A 16,534-nucleotide genomic window follows, 5' to 3' on the forward strand; every position below is an offset into this window, starting at 1 on the left:
GACAACAGACAACAAGAGCCAGATTGACATGCTGATCAAAGAGGACCACCACATCACTACATGCGAATTGTGTGATGCATAGGTATAGGGAAACCTGCTGCGGTAACCATCATAAAGGAAAACTAGGCTACTACAAGATTTGCACCTGGTGGGTTCCAAAAATGCTGACACATGAGCACAAAGAAGCCTGGAAAGGCACCTGTATGGAACTTCTCCAACACTGAGAGTGAAGGAGAGATTTTTCTTTCATGCATAGTCACAGGTGATGAAACCTGGGTCCACCATTATGACCCTGAAACAAAGAGACAGACAGAGTGGCACCATCAAAAGTAATCATGCAAGAAGTTCAAAAGGTAGCCTTCTGTCAGTAAAGTTATGACGACAGTGTTTTGGGACAAAGATGGGCTCTTGCTTGTGGACTTCATGGAGCGTGGCACTACAATCAACTCAGATCGATATGTGGAAACATTGAAAGAGTCAAAAGCCCATGCCAGTATCCGTAGAGTTTGACCTTAGAGGTTTTTCTTCTCCACGACAACGGACGGCCCAACACTAGTCTGTACACGATGGAGGCCATTGCAAAACTGGCGTGCACTGTTCTTCCTCACCCCTTTCATAGCCCTGATCTTAAACCTTTCAACTATCACCTCTTCAGCCCGCTGAAGGATGCACTCTGTGGAACCCATTTTGTAGACAGCGACCAGCTCAAACAGTGTTTGCAAATCCCTCTGGAGCAAGAGTAAGGATATTTACAGGATTGGAATACAGCGTCAGACTCGGAGATTATGGAAGTGCATAGAAAATGATGTCTTTGTGAAAAAATAACAGTGTATTTATTAATGATTGAGGATTAATTGATGTAAAAGGCATAGTTGTAGGAATTAAATTTTCTGAGTAAAAAATAGGAAGTATTACTTTTGTGCCACTCCTCATATTATTATGTTGTTGCAACTGTATCAGTCACCTCCGTAGCCAGGTGGGCAGGAGCAGCAGTGCGTAGCACATGCTTCTTGATTAGACCAGGATTCGAGCCTGTGAGCCACCAAATACAGAGGATGCGGAACGGTCAGGGAATGACCACCGTATATCCCCGGAGCAACATGGCCTTAGTTGCTAATGCTCCTAAAAACCAAATAACAACAACAACAGTGGCAACTGTATCCAGTTTATAATACTCAAGATTGTTTAGTTTAATGAATTTTTTTTTTTTTTTATTACCATACAAAGTTTGAAGGTGTCAAAAAAATACATGTACTGCAAAGAGTCTGCAGGTTTCCATATAAAATAATCCATTGCTTATAAACATTGAAAGAGAAAACCTGAAAAATTAATGTTACCTATCAGAATATTGAAAAAAATATGAAAAATAGGTTCCAAAAAAGGACTTGATGTATTGCTTTCCTCCTTATAGTGCTGTTTAGGGTCAGTCCCCGAGAAAGTGCTGTAACCAGAGTTTACTATTTCAGGTTCCATGAGTCACTTCCATTTTGAAGGCTATTTCAAATTTTGCATTCCTAGTGGTGGGGTGAGGTGCTGCACAACTGATGAATGAAAATAATTGCAAGAAAGACCCATTCGTTGATTTGAGGTTTACCAGTGCACACGTATAACAAATTGCTGTACTTGATTTTATATGATGACGTGCATCTCGTAGCAGGTCAATTTTTGGAATAATTTTGAGGGTTTTTTTATATAATACACTAAACAGTAGTAACATAATTTGAATCCATATGCTCACAAAAGTTAGTTTATATTTGTATTTAGTTGAGTATTTATAAAGCTACAGTTTAATATTCAGAAGGCCCTTGAAATCCAAAATTATTGATATTTTGGCGGGAACTTAATAACTTACATTCAGTAGTTTAAATTTAACTTCTCTAGTGGTTAAAGTTTTGTCAACAGTTTCATTTCTGTTAATATATTGTAAATTTAAATTTTGTAATCTTTCTGAAGTTCAAAGTTATCTTAAAAATGGTTGCTACAAGATCCACTTACAATACAATGTCCAAGGATATCGTGACCGAGACATTTCGAAAATGCCTGCAGGCATTTCCGGTGTGAGGTAATGAGTTCATTTGTATAGCCTGCCGCGTGTATTCCAAGATTGGTTTAGCGACAAACCTAGCTCAACTGACAATTCTTTACTTTACACCTGATGTAAGGAGTGTACCGATCTCAATTTAGAACTTGGTGCATTACAAGAAGAATTTGAGTCACTGAAGAAAGGCATGCTTTCCCTTCAAATGTTACGAGAAGAATTTGAGTTACTGAAGAAAGTAACTGCTAATTTGAGTTACTGCTTGCCCTTGAACCAAATGTAACTGGGAGCTCATCAGGGATTTAAGTATCTTGTGATCTGTCAAGTGACGGTGCCACCTATTTGGGTTCCAGATAAGAATAGTTGCGTGCATACTGCTCTGATTGAAGGTGATCTAGTTTTATTGGGAGACTATTGTGAGGGAAACAGGTAATTTTTTTTGTAATAAAGAGAGGTAAACCAGAACCGGAGTGTGTTTGCTGGGAACAACAATTAACGATATTACTAACAGATTGTCATATTTGGAAGGGGGGGGGGGTAAATACAGCATTATTATTCATGTGGGGACTAATGATATTAAATGATCATGACCTGATTATTTGTTGGATAAATATAGGACCATACTGAAAAAGTTCCACAAGTTAGGTCAGAATGTGTATTTGTCTGCAATTCTGCCCTAGCAGTTTCCCTGAACCCTTATGGTATCTTCAATGGTACTAGCAAAAATCCTTCCACCATCTTTGCTCTAATGAATACTATCTCTACAAAATTCCTTCTATCTACAAATGTGGGCCTTGTGGATTAACTCGAGACTTGAGGGAATCTTAAAAAATCTAGGGATGAAATTTTTATCCATGTGGCCCACATTTGTAGATAGAAGGAATTTATTTTGTAGAGATAGTATTCATTAGAGCAAAGATGATGGGAAGATTTTTGCTAGTACCATTGAAGATACCATAAGGGTTCAGGGAAACTGCTACAGGTGAAACCTGTTATAACGTGATGCTCAGGGTCCAAAGAATCGCATCACAATATAAGCGGGATGACATTAGAAAATTCTAGCCATTTTTTGGCATTCAAACGTTATACGTATTATCAATTTTGATTGTTTTTTTTTTTTTTTTTTTTTTTTTTTTTTTGCAATAATTGCAATACGGTCTAAGAAAAATCACACAAAGAATAATAATGGAAATGATATGCAATTGCGTTGTTTGCATCTTTTATTGATGCACTGTAGAATAAAGCATTTTAAAAAACCAATATTCATGTTGTTAAATATACGTAAACATGTTAAACACACACCTTTTCTCATAAAAACAAATTAATACTCATAAAAACTGCTTTTCCGCATGGTTGTGTTGACTGTTATGTTCGCGTTTTGAAATTAAAAAAAAAAAAAAAACACAGTCAAATTAGGGAGAAAAAGGGAAACAATGCATTCCATTTTCTTTCAAGTAGGTAGACATTAGCGAACAAACTTTTGCATATTTGAGTCATTACTTTCAAGTCTTTCATTTTTTAAAGAAACAATCAAGGGGTTTACTGTTTCATTACAACTCTGTGTCTTTTTAACAATTTCAATAAGGCATTTTAACTGTAAAATTGAAAGGGAATCTACATTTTCTGTTTCAAAAAAGTTCAGTTTGCAAACCACCAAAGATCGGAGTTGGTAACTACAGACTGGTTAGCCTGACCTTAGTGGGGGGATGGAAAATTTTAGAAGCAGTGACTAAGAGTGCAATCCAGGGATATTTAAATAGATATGGCATTTTGAATCATACGCAACATGGTTTTGTTAATTGAAAATCTTGTTTAACTATAACTTAGTTATTTAACAAAATATGTTATATAACTATAACATGTTTTGACACAGTTACTCATGAGCTGCATGTTGGGAACAATTTTGGCATAGTTTATTTCAATTTAGTAAAGCATTTGACTCAGTTTCTCATAAGAGGTTATTATATAAGCTGGAACATGTTTGGGTTAGTGGAAAAATTCAAAAAAATATTCTAAGATGGGTGGCTACAGGACCAAAGGCAGAGGGTTGTGATGAATGGTGTAAAGTCAGAAGTGGGGTCCCCAAGGATCAGTTCTTGGATCACTGTTGTTTCTGATTTTCATAAGTGACATCAATGATGGTATAGAAGGCTTGATATCAAAATTGACAGACAACGTAAAGATTGGTAGAGTAAATAATGATCAGTACCAAGCGGTGTTCCTTCTGGATGACTTGAACAGGCTGCAAGAATGGTACAGAATGGAATAGCAACTCCAAAATAAATTAATTGCACACTTGGTGGGGTTGAATTGAAAACAGTGGAGGAAGAAAGAAATATTGGGAGTTATAATTCGGTCAGATATGAAACTTTCTGATCAGTGTAAAGAGGCAGCCAGCAATGCTCATGGATTATAGAAATCATAGTTCTACTGGGTAAGGCAATTACAGTGTAAGACTACTTTAGGAATATTGTGTTAAAGTATGGAGACCTAATCTGAAAAAAATATATTGAGCTTCTGATAGGGTTCAAAGATAGGCAGCTCACATGGTGAAATCGAAAAAAAAAAAGGCAACCATAATGAGAATATACTCCGTATATATGGGTAGGTACAGACCTTGGCAACAGGCATCTCAGAGGGGACCTGATTGCGGTTTGAGGCTCTAAAAGGGGTTAGTAAAATGAACAAAGGTGGAATTTTCACTGTTATAGAGAATTCCAGAACTTGGGGTGTATAAATTCAAATTACAGGGAAGAGGTTCAGATTAGATTGTACAAAGTTTTCTTTTAGCCAGCAAGTCGATTGCTGTAACAGATTGCTTTCACAGTAGTAGAGGCTGATAGTTTGAATAATTTAAAAGGTAAGGTGGATAGTTACCTGTGAGAGGAGGTAAGCAAATAATTTGTATTTTCTTATCTGCTCATCCCCCCCCCCACCCCAGTCAGTTCAGGAAAAGCTTTGGATTCCTTGTACTATGGTTATTACTGTTACTATTTGACAAGTACTTTCAAACAGTTACTGAGCAGAAAAAAATTTGCTTTTTTGCTGAGTAACTCTTTGTAGTTAGGAAAGTAAAAAAAAAAGTTCAGGCCTTAACCTTGAATCATGAAAATTTTTGAACGAAGATTCTTTTCATGATGGACCTGTTAGGTCCTCATGACCACTGCAGAGTTAATTATGATATTTACTTCAAAGGAAGGTAAAAGTGATTTTAAATATACAGGGTATCCATAAATTATTCAAAACAATCAATGAAGCTATGGTTGAAACAGTTTCAAGAAAGCAGCAGTGTGCTGTACTAGAATGGTGCAGGTAGGCCATGTGCTTGCAAATAAATTTCAGAAATTCAAGAAGTGTGTACCTGAAGTCCTACAAAATCTATCCATTTTGGGTAAGCCTGCAGCTGCAAATACTGTGAGCAACATTGCACAGGTGTAGTATTATTGTTATTATTATTTTTTTTTTAAATGAGGATATGGGACAAGATGCAGGATCTCTGTTTCTCTTTTGTTGAATGTTCTGTTCTGAGGTTCCTTATCCAGGGGTACATCACCAGACAGGTCACTAGACACTTCAGTTCCTGATAAGTCACAAGTTTTATCTAGGTTATCCACCTGTTTCTTTAGTATGTGGAAGAAATACATTCCTTGTGTTTTGATATTTTTAGATGTTAAGGTAATAATGATTTCTTCCACAAATAAATTGCTGATGAATTTATTCTGATAAATAAATTACTGTTTTTTGAAATCGTGATGTTGTGCCTTGTTAGTTAAGTGTGATAATTTTGAAAATTTTATGACAAATTTTTAAAGTTAGGGAAAGATTAGGCCTGACGTAGCTGAGTTGTCAGTTTTGATTGATTTAACTCCACTGACTTGGTGGTTGTGCCAGAGTATAAACAAGAACATTGTTATTTGCTCACTGTTAGTAGATGGTGTATTTGGAAGCTAAAGAAAGTATGCTCTCTTGGCTTAGTTTACCATTTAAATAAGTATAATGTTATTAATGCAGTTACATTGATAGAGAGACATGATTACTGCTGACTTGCCTGTGCATTCATGTGCAGATGCTTAAGAGGATCATATAGAGAAAAAAAAAAAAAAACCTGTGATGTTTCATAATTTTATTTTATGAAGTACAGAAATTTACAGAATCATTTCTCTCATAAAGAAGGTAGGATCTAATGCTTTTTAAAAAAACTTCTTGACATTGATTTTTGTTCTGAAGTGTTGACAATTGCAGAAAAATTGGTGTAGAAACTTCCTATAGGTCCGAATATCTTATTTCAGAATCATAAAGCTTGTAGTATTGTCAATTTTAGATATTTAATTTTATTTCAGAATAATTAATTCTTGGCAGTACATCCTAAAATTTCTTTAAAACACATTCTCAGAAAACGAGGTGGTCTATGGATACCATCCAATCTTACTGAGGGTGTCTGCTGGTGCTCCTTTGGTCCAGCACTTGTCTAGAGTATCATTGCTGCCATGACAAGTCGTTTGCTAGTAGCAGATTTCTCCTTCACAAGTCCAGATTTCTGAGTAGGCTCCCATTGAAGGATGAAACACATTATGTGAAATGTGGAATCTCATCCCTCTATAATTCTACATGTGGATAAAAGAAATGCTATGCCATACACTCCATAACCCACCAATAGTTCTCTGTGAAACTGTGAGCTGATGGTTGATATCCACATATTTTGCCTACCTGTCTCACACTTGGTGCCATTTGTACTTTTGTTACATATTGTGCTACCCATTCATATCCGTAAGTTGCTCATACTTTATGGGGCAACCAATGTCGATGAACTGTCAGTCCATTTGCAAGAATCTCTAACTCCTCTATGGCTGGCTGGCTAGAATATTAGCTACATGTTACTTAATATCCATTTGATGAAAGGGTAACGCTTAAATCCCATTAGTGATGCAAGGAGCTGTCTAGGCTTTTTCAAGCATGATTGAGTTAGCAGTTCTCTGATATACTGCTGGTTATTTGGATTACTATTTTATGTCAATAAATTGGATGTATTCTGAGTCTTGGCTGTCTGTATAGAAAATTAAATACCAGGAAACACTAAAGTTATACATCCACACAAATTTAGACAGGGGACACTCAATCTTGTATGTTAAGAATGAATATGATAGCAAGTACTAGATTATAAAATGAATGCCACTGTGAAATTATAACCTAAACAAAGCTTTTTCATACCTGTGATATAAGACTAAGTTGTTTAAGTATGGAATAACTAACAATTATAGTTGATATTTTGAATTTAATATTATGAAATAAATAAACTATTTATTTATTTATTATTATTATTTTTTTCTTTCCTCTTTTGTGATTTAGAACAGTATTGGAAAGTTAAAATCATTTGCATTGGATAAAATTTATTGTGTAAAGTATCAGGATGGAAATTGGTACAGAGCTAAAATATTGAACATTCTTTCTGAAAATAATGATAAAGTAAGTATCATGCATAAAACATGTTATTCTTTAGCATTTAATTTTTCTTAATCTGGCAGTTGAAGGCATAAACTTCTGAACTGTGTGTGGACTTGGGATGCAACCCACATTTTAAAATGTATGCGGGTAGTTTTGGATATTTCTTTTATAACAATAGTGTTTTTTTATTAAATTTCCTAACCAGGTGTGCATTTTCACATTCCAACCATCAGAACTTTATAATGCCACTGCCTGTGAATATTTTTGAAGGATTTTTTTTTTTTTTTTTTTTGTTATTGATTTTATACATACTGCAAAAATAACAAGTTGTTTTTATTTTTATAGTTAGTTTCTTTTTAATGGTTTTGTATCTAGTATATTTGCTAATTTTTAATTCTTCAGTTGCTTTCCTTAACAATACCTCACCCCACTGGTGGCAGTTACATTAAAGGTATTCTTGGTAGTATTTGCTAGTATTCTTGTTACAGTTTTCTGGTTTACTTTTCTTCCATCCCCCCCCTATCCTTTTTCAAATACACATGTTTTATTTATAAATGTGAACTTCAAAGATGGCATTAGATGGATCTTCTCATGTTGGGCATGTGAATTGGTTTAGTATATAATGTGCTAAAATGGTTTAGTACACAGTGTGCTTTGTGCACTCATAAATAGTTAATTCTTCTATTTATTTGCTTTTCTAAAATACATTTTGAAATGTGTAGCTTAGTTGAATTACAGTCAGTCCTCATGTAACATGATAGTTGTGTTTCTAGAAACCCTTGTGCAATATAAATAACAGGCTTTATGGGAAAAATAAGGTTAGGTGCTGACCATCCAAGATTGAACACACATTTGTAACCAAACACAATAAATAATCATAATAAAATACTTTTATTAGGATTATTATGTAATAAAGTATTGTGAATGCTTTTGCTTCTGTCGTAAGCAAACTTGTTCTTTATTTGACCTTCTATCCAAACAGATGACAGACATTCCATCTCTTCCAATTCTTTGTGTCTTGATCTAATGGATTTTTTTACACTTTGAGTTGTTCCTGCTATGAAAGTTGCTTTTATTTTCTCTGCATTCATTCTAATTGTTCTTGGTGTTTCCTCATTTAGGCCTGTAGCACGCTCTACAGGCCTAAATGAGGCTTTTCACAATTTCATATTTTTCCTCTATCGATAGACATACTGGGTAAACTCCAGTGTGCCAGAGGCCAGTGTGATTTTGGCCATAAGCACTAGTAGGAGACTGCTACAAGTTTTCCCCAGTAAGAATTTTTGACCAAGTCTGCCTCTATCTGTCGATATTGCTTTTCTTTTTCTCTCTGAATCTGTAGTACCTTCCTTTTCGCACTTTTGTCAAGTATTTTGCTTATTTTTAGGGAATAAAGCACAATTACAGTATAAAAAGGACGAAAAATGAGGAGGCACGCTTGATACACATATACAAAGTTGTGCACTAGTAGTAACTGAATAAACAACACTGTAAAGGCAGAAACACTACTATCACCTCAAGTTAGCTTATATTTAACTAAAGCACATTTCTGGAGGTCACTACCATAAAACAAAAACAATTTCCAGTTCTGTTATAAACGGATAGTAAACTAAATCTAATCGCATTTGCGATAATACCGATAGCTGGAATTATGGATTTTTGCGTTATTATGGTGAAATGTGTTTTCCCTTCACTGAAATTTTCAATCATATATAAAAAACACATTTTCAGAATCTTCTCTTTATTCCCTATTGTGTTGCATTGTTCAGGTGATTTCCGCGTTTGACTGCCATTTATTGTAAACACAAAGGCAAATCATGTATAAGCGAATTCGATTGTGTTATGTATGACATCATTGCCCTATTTATAAGTCATTTATGATCGAATTCATGTAGTATAAACACCGTGGACTGAGTGTATTAAATTTTGACGAGTATTTGCTTTCTTAAGAAGTATTGGGTATCATGACATTGTGTGGGAAAGAATCCTTCCATTCTGAAAGAAAGATAATAAGTTATCTTTCTTTCAAAGTGATCTCTTCCACATGACGCCTTACAAATTGTTTATTAAATCATTTGATCGGTTTTTTTTTTTTTTGCTTGTGAGCAGTTCATTATTTCAAATATAAACAGTGACAGGCCATCGATGATGGAAGGTGTATTATTTCCAAGAGTTTACGGGTTTTTTTTTTCCCCCTTCTTATTGCAATCCAAAACAGGAAAGATATTAGAATATGCAGTGCTCTATACTGTGTATTGTTGAGTTTAAGAAAACAGAAGATAGTTGCTGTAGTAAGACTTGAATTTCTGCAGGTTGTTATTTTCAGGAAATGCATCTGAAGGGAGGCTATACCAGAGAAAAAGGTGTAATTACAGATGCTAATTAAGAAGAACAGTGCCTGTGGAAATATCTACAGACTAGGCATGCTGCAGAAACTGAATGATCTGTGATGAGAGTGGACAGAGTTTGTAAAAGGTGTGTCATCAATTAACCTGACTGTTCCTTTGGATTAAATCTAGGAATTTAAAAAAGGTTTTGGGGAAACCATTCCAAATGTGAAAAGAGTATTCTGTGACAGGATGGATTTCAGATTTGTACAGAGCAAATGAGAAAATATATATACAGGTAACCCCCATATAACATGGTAGTTAGGTTCCTATAAAATGTCGTATTGTGCGAAACTGTGTTATACAGGACTACAAAAAGGGGAGTTACGTTCCAAAAGCTAACACACTATTTCATTAACAAAATGTTAACAAAAATACACCATTCTAGATTTTGTGTATCTTCTACTCTCTTCAAAAAAATCAGCAAACAGCTTTTGCTTGATAATAAATCTTTGTGAATTTCATTGTATGGAACTAAGCATTTTTGAAGCTCCCTTTTGAACTCTGGACTCCTTTCATTCAAAAATCTGCATTCAAAAAATAAGATTCTAATTGCTTGGCTAACTTTATGCCTTCCCGTATGTTTTTTAATGTAAAATTCAGAAGTTTAGAATTTTTTCATCTGCGCTATCATTGTCTAAATTGATTTGGTTTTGCCTCTGATGCCATTTCCACCAAATCCACTTTACCAGCCACTTTTTATACCAGTAATAATTTCTTTCTTTATTTTTTTAGGACCATAGGCAACTAAGGCCATGTTACTCTGTCTATATTGTCTATAAATTGCGTGTGTCCTGAGGTCGACTTTCCATTTTGCTGGACGAAAAACCCAAGATTCCGGCAGGAAAAAACCATGGTACCCCTCGCCTGAGCCAATCCAGCTCAGCCATATTGTGAAAAAGACCCATAAAAATTCCTCCTGTCATCAACGTGATTCGAACTCAGGTCTTTTCCACTCAGTGTGAGGAGGAGGAGGAGGAGGAGGAGGACGATTCTATCAATTGTGTTGCTACCCATGAGGGCTTGAGCAGTCATATCATCAAAACCTTCCCCTCCTACCGAAGTAGCAAGTTCTACACTATCGCACCGCTTCCATTTTCTGCTAGCTCGACCATATTTCTTGAATGAACCGACTCTGGCCATATATTTTTCTACACGCATTTAACGTTGACGGTTTTACTTCTTTCAGCAATAAAGCTATGATTCCGATACATTCCACAATTGGGAAATGTTTCCATGCCTCCATTACTTCAATAGATTCAGAATCAATTTTTTCCAAAATCCATTGTAACGATTTTCTGATGTAATGAGCTTTAACCGTATTCCCGTCCGCTGGGACACGTTCCAACCCCAACTGGGTTCAGCAAGTTAATTCTATAATTTTTACTCTAATTACAGAGCTGAAACTCGCTATAGTTGAAGCCAGAACTGTTTTCTTTAATTTTCCCACTTCAATTTTCAAAACCTTCTATTGAATTTCACACAAATGACAAAAATGTGACATCAAGTGTGCATTTTTTTAGGCCTTTTTCTGTTATTTTTATAACTCCACCCTAATTAACCTATGGCTTATGAAACACGATACTTGATTCGTTTGTTTGTTTTGGAGCGGTTGTTTTTGTGGAGCAAAGTGTGAAAAAGAAGCCATTGATTACGTCACGCCGTCGGCCTGTACAGCTACATCGAGAAGGAAAAGGAAGAAACGAAAATAAACAAAAGTCACCGCGAGCTACTGTTAGTTGACATAAGGAGCAATAAAGCGAAACAGTAGCAACAACTGTTTTTCAAAGGCGAAAAGATCGTATTTCCTTTCTTCAACGTGTATTGCACCTACTAACAGAAAATCAGGAAAATTCATCTTTTAGAAACGGGAAAAATGGGTGTAAAATTGATAACACTGCAATGCGCATTTGATAAAAAAAAAAAATTATTGTAATTGTTTTGAGGAAACAAAATCGGAACAGCAGTATCCTGGGTTTGATCTTCTAACGAAATTTCAAGAAAATATTTCTATTTGTAGCTGTGTTATAAATTTCGAACACTGGTGCATCAAAGGAAAGAAAAAAAAAAAAAAAAAAAATCCGCTACGAATAACGGATTGTTTCTTGAAATGTGTATTCTTCACAAAACTGCAATATTTTCTAACAATACAAAGCTAACAGATTGCAACTAACGGCTGCTCAAAAAGTATTGTTAGAAGATATTTGCTTGTTACGCTTTGATGTCATCGCAAAGGTAGAAATTCTGTTTTAGTTCAGAAGCCGAATAAATTCACTATCTGCGGTCATAAAGCTGTTCTGAGCTGCAATAAACAGATAAACCCCGCTGAAAAATAGATTTACTCCCCATCACTTTTCTTGTTTTACTGTGGTTTTTGGCAGATGAGTCGGTGACTGCTAAGTGCGGTGCGGTTTCTTGAATTCTCTCTCTATTTTGGGATCTCTGACTGTGTGGTCATAATGGAATATAAACAGAAAATTTGTTTGTCAGAATGCTGCCCACCAATTATCAACTCTTTTACCGAACTTCTAATGTATGTTGTGTTCAAATAATCCACTTCGCGAAATTCGAAAGTGCTACATCAATTAGGAGCAAAAACGGTTTCCCCCAACATAACGAATTACTTTATAGGTATAATAAAGGACGACTACTGATGATTTTACTGTCCACAATAAAACATCTGTACAAGGCAAAAACATGCGGTCACTCAAAGGATAAGCATTCAAGGATAAGCAATACAGTGATGTTTGAAATTTATAATGCAATTCACTAGCTAATATTTCCAGAGGAATTATTCTGAATTTTTTTCTCAAATGAGCACCAGACCAAAATCGGACTAATTAGTACTTCCGCATCCTAGGATGAACTGACTAATTAGAACTTCAGCATTTGTGATGAAATGTCATGCACACCGATATCATTGGCTACAGCAATAATGTAAAGAAACGAAGCAAAATATTCTAACAGAGCTGTAAAGCAAAATAATGTTAGAAAGTAAAAATGCAAAATATTGTTCTCTAAAACAATTGCAGTTTCGGCATCCTAGGGTAAAGCTGACTTAGAGCTGCAATGCTATTTTTTTAATTATTTTTATTTATTTTTTTTATTTATTATTTTTTTTTGTGTGTGTTTTTGTATGGGTGGCTCCTAGAACAAAAGTTCATCTCCGCCTCTTTGCTCTGTTCAGTTTTTACACACTGTCAAGGTAAGGCCAGTGTGTGTTGTAAAAAAAAAAAAAAAAAAAAAAAATCATCCTGCATAGTAATATCCCATGTTGGATGAAGACAGATGAAAAGGAAGGCAAGAGAGAAAAAAGTTTTTCATCCTGCACTGGAGAAAATGATAGGAAAGAAAAACTGTGTTTGAGAGCTTGTGTGTGTTCTGTGTTGTGTTTTGGCATTTTGGCTACCTGGAAGCAGTGATCACCTGGATGACTGCCTCCAGGTACTCGTCCCTAGCAGGAGGGCAAGGCCTCCCCTACTATCTGCCCGCCTTCCCCCAGGGAGGAAAGAAAAACTTGTGTAAGATGGAGAGGGAAGGAGAAAAGAGGAGGAGAACTATCCCGGCCCAGAAAAGCCCCAATCCAGGATGGATTGCTAGAACAACACAAGAAAAAATAAATAATAAATAAAATAAAATAAATAAATAATAATAATAAATTTTAAAAAATAATAATAATAAATAAAATAAATGAAAGTTAGTTCTCTGGACCTTTGACAATCTCTTGGCCTTCTCCCCACCAAAAGGGTATTTTTTTATTTCTCTCTCTCTCTCTCTCTCCTCCCCTCCTCTCCCCCCTAGGGTCGGACTAGAAAGGGTGGTCTCCCTCCCCTAAGGAGTTTTTTTTCCCTCAAGTGAAAGAAGGAATTGAAAATTTCATGAAAATGAACCCTGTTTTTCTTCATTCGGTGAACGGCTACTCTGTCCGTGCAAGAGAAGTGACTTTATTACAGTTGCAGCTCAGAATGGAATTGAAGCATTGAAACACATGACATTTTATGGTGAATTTTTCGGGTGTTGTGTGATAATGAAAATTCAGTTTTTCTCTTAATTTTTTGATGGTATCAAATGCACATCAAGGAAATATTGAAGTATTCAATAACAATTACTTATAATTTCTTACTTCAATTACTTACATTTTTTTTTTTTTTTTTTTTTTGTTTGTACGCCAGGTGAGATGCATGTGAAATTCCTTCGACATAACTTTTCGAAGTTTATAGCGCAGCTATGAATAGAAATATTTTCTTGAAAGTTCGTAAGAAAATCAAATATACATCCATGAAACTGCTGTTCTGATTTAGTCCTCTAAAAACAATTAGAATAAAGTGAACTTTTTTTTTTTTTTTTTTTTTTTTTTTTTATGAAATGTGCATTGTAGTGATCAGTTTTATGACAGTTTTTTTTTTTTTTTTTTCTTTTGTTTTCCTTCTGTTTCCAGTATGGCTTCCAATAGATGAATTTTATTGATTTTTTGTTAGTAGATACAATACATATTGAAGAAAGGAAATGCGATATTTTAGTTTCTCAAAACCAATTCGTTGCAATTCTTTCGTACAACAATTACGAAAAGCAGTAAAGCAAACTGTTGTGAGAGAGCCATGCAAAATAGTGTTTGCAAGTAATGATGCTCAATGAAATTTTGTTTTCCACGAAAGTTGTTTACAGTTTTATTTTCTCCTTGGATCACCTTGGTAACGCTAATGACGTAAGCTTGACTAGTCAATTATCTCTGCGTGTGTTGATTTGTTTTAGCCAGAGGTGCCGAGCTGAGGTGCGAATTTTTGAACTAATGCTGTAATGCGTTTTATTTTCAAAGCTTGGATCTTGTTTTGCCAACATAAAAATTTAATAAATTGAAATGTGATCGTACATTTTTGCTGTTTTAGAGTGAATTAATAGTTTTTGCAGAGCTCTAAAGGTAGGAAATCAAAGAATATACTTCTGTTTATGTATATTGAGAGCTTAAATTTTGTAAATTGAGTAGAAATTATGGAAATTATTAGTTTTTTTCAGGGGGGACAACTTTTTAGTGAGGGGTTAAAATTAGGCTTAAAACAGGGCGGACCAGGCTTAGGATTAAAGGTGATTCCAATGGCTAAATGAAAGTAGTTGTAATAACCAAGTACAACTGTGGTGGTAGGAACATAACTTCAACATTTGGATGGCCTGGTGTGCTATCCAATAGTGATAAAACTTTGAAATCTATATTTTTCCACAAGTTCAATAGCACACAACGTAACATGGGGATTTCCCAACAAAATAAAATACAGGGATTTCTCTTTTTTTTTGACTAGCGAGTCGACAGCGGGGATTCAAAAAGAGTGGAAATGTTGAAAAATTACATTAAAATAATAGTAGGGTTCCCCCACACCAGCTCAAAAATACCCTGTTCTTGAGGTTTACTGAAATTCTCTAACCATGTTAGATTGAACCGTGAAAAAATTCAACATTATGGGTAGAATTGTTTTTTCAGCCTGGTCTGTACTTGTTAACAGGAGAGACTGCTTCTACAGGGATGGAATACACTTAAATAGAAAGGGTGGAAGAATTTTTGTTGATTCTAATGAGGCATTGTTAGGTGAGTCAGAAAACTGCTAGCTTGGAGGAGGGATACAAGGACTAATAGATTAACAGTAGTCACTGGCAGAGATGAAAGTGATTCTTGCACTGCTTCTATTGGAATCAGCAGCAGCCTGGAAAACAAGATGCTGGGTATTTCAGAGACGGCTAGAAGTCATTGCAGTACAAGTAAACACATGGGTTGTGTTAGAGTAGCTAAGAATAGGAACAGGTGCATGTATATTTGCATATACACCAATGCTAGAAGTTTGGTAAATAAATTTGATGAATTTGAGTAATTTCTCAAAACATCAAAGGCAGATATTGTTGGGATATCAGAGAAGTGGTGTCACACAGATATAAGGAATGCATAACTGGAATTTGGGGAGTACAATGTGTACAGGATAGGAAGGGAGGAGGGGTTATGCCATTAGTTAAGAAACACATAAAATCCAAGGAAGTGAAACCAGTCGACATTGCTGGACACTGCAGTGTCGAGTCAGTTTGGTGTGACATAAGCATTGGGAGATCAAAATTGAGAGATAAGAGTGTGTTATAGGACTAATGACTCTGATGAGTATAATAAGAAACTGTACTGGGAAATAAGAGTGGGCCAGTAAATCAGAGAGTCTTATAATGGAGGATTTTAATTCCCGGATATTGACTGGAATTTGTGGGTTGGTCACTCACACTAGCAAGGCTTTTGTGGATTAATTTGAATGATTGTTTTCTACATCAGCATGTTTGGGAGGCAGCTAGAGGGAGTAATACTCTTGCTCTGATTATCAGTAGTGATTCTTCATGTATTAAGAATCTGCAGATAAAGGAACCACTAGATGGGCAGTGATCACAGTGTGCTGAATTGGGATTTACTCCAAGAGGTAACTACCATCAGGGGTTAAGGGAAGTGTTTTTGCTTTCATAAAGGCGACTACGGTGGTCTGAGACAGTATTTAAATTCATTACGGTGGGACCAATTGATGATGTTACCAACAGCAAATTCAAAATGGGAGGCATTCAAAGATTTTATCTTCGAAGCTACTAGGCTTTACATACCAATTAAGAAATATTGTTCAAGGTTTAGGACTAAATGGAAGTCAGATGAACT

General features: G+C 35.4%; 1 protein-coding gene across 1 annotated transcript in view; it reads left to right on the forward strand.

Annotated features, from left to right (window-relative positions):
* The window catches only part of tapas (tudor domain-containing protein 7 tapas), a 279,776-nt gene that overhangs the window by 66,321 nt on the left and 196,921 nt on the right, over positions 1 to 16,534 (forward strand). Inside the window, exon 7 of the mRNA XM_090376230.1 lies at positions 7,385 to 7,501. Within this exon, the coding sequence (XP_090232356.1) occupies positions 7,385 to 7,501 (117 nt within the window). The remainder of the gene's footprint in view (positions 1 to 7,384; positions 7,502 to 16,534) is intronic.

The sequence above is a fragment of the Mastigoproctus giganteus genome, chromosome 6 (genome assembly GCF_048544385.1).
Source record: "Mastigoproctus giganteus isolate SK-2022 chromosome 6, ASM4854438v1, whole genome shotgun sequence".
In the NCBI taxonomy this organism is placed as follows: Eukaryota; Metazoa; Arthropoda; class Arachnida; order Uropygi; family Thelyphonidae; genus Mastigoproctus; species Mastigoproctus giganteus.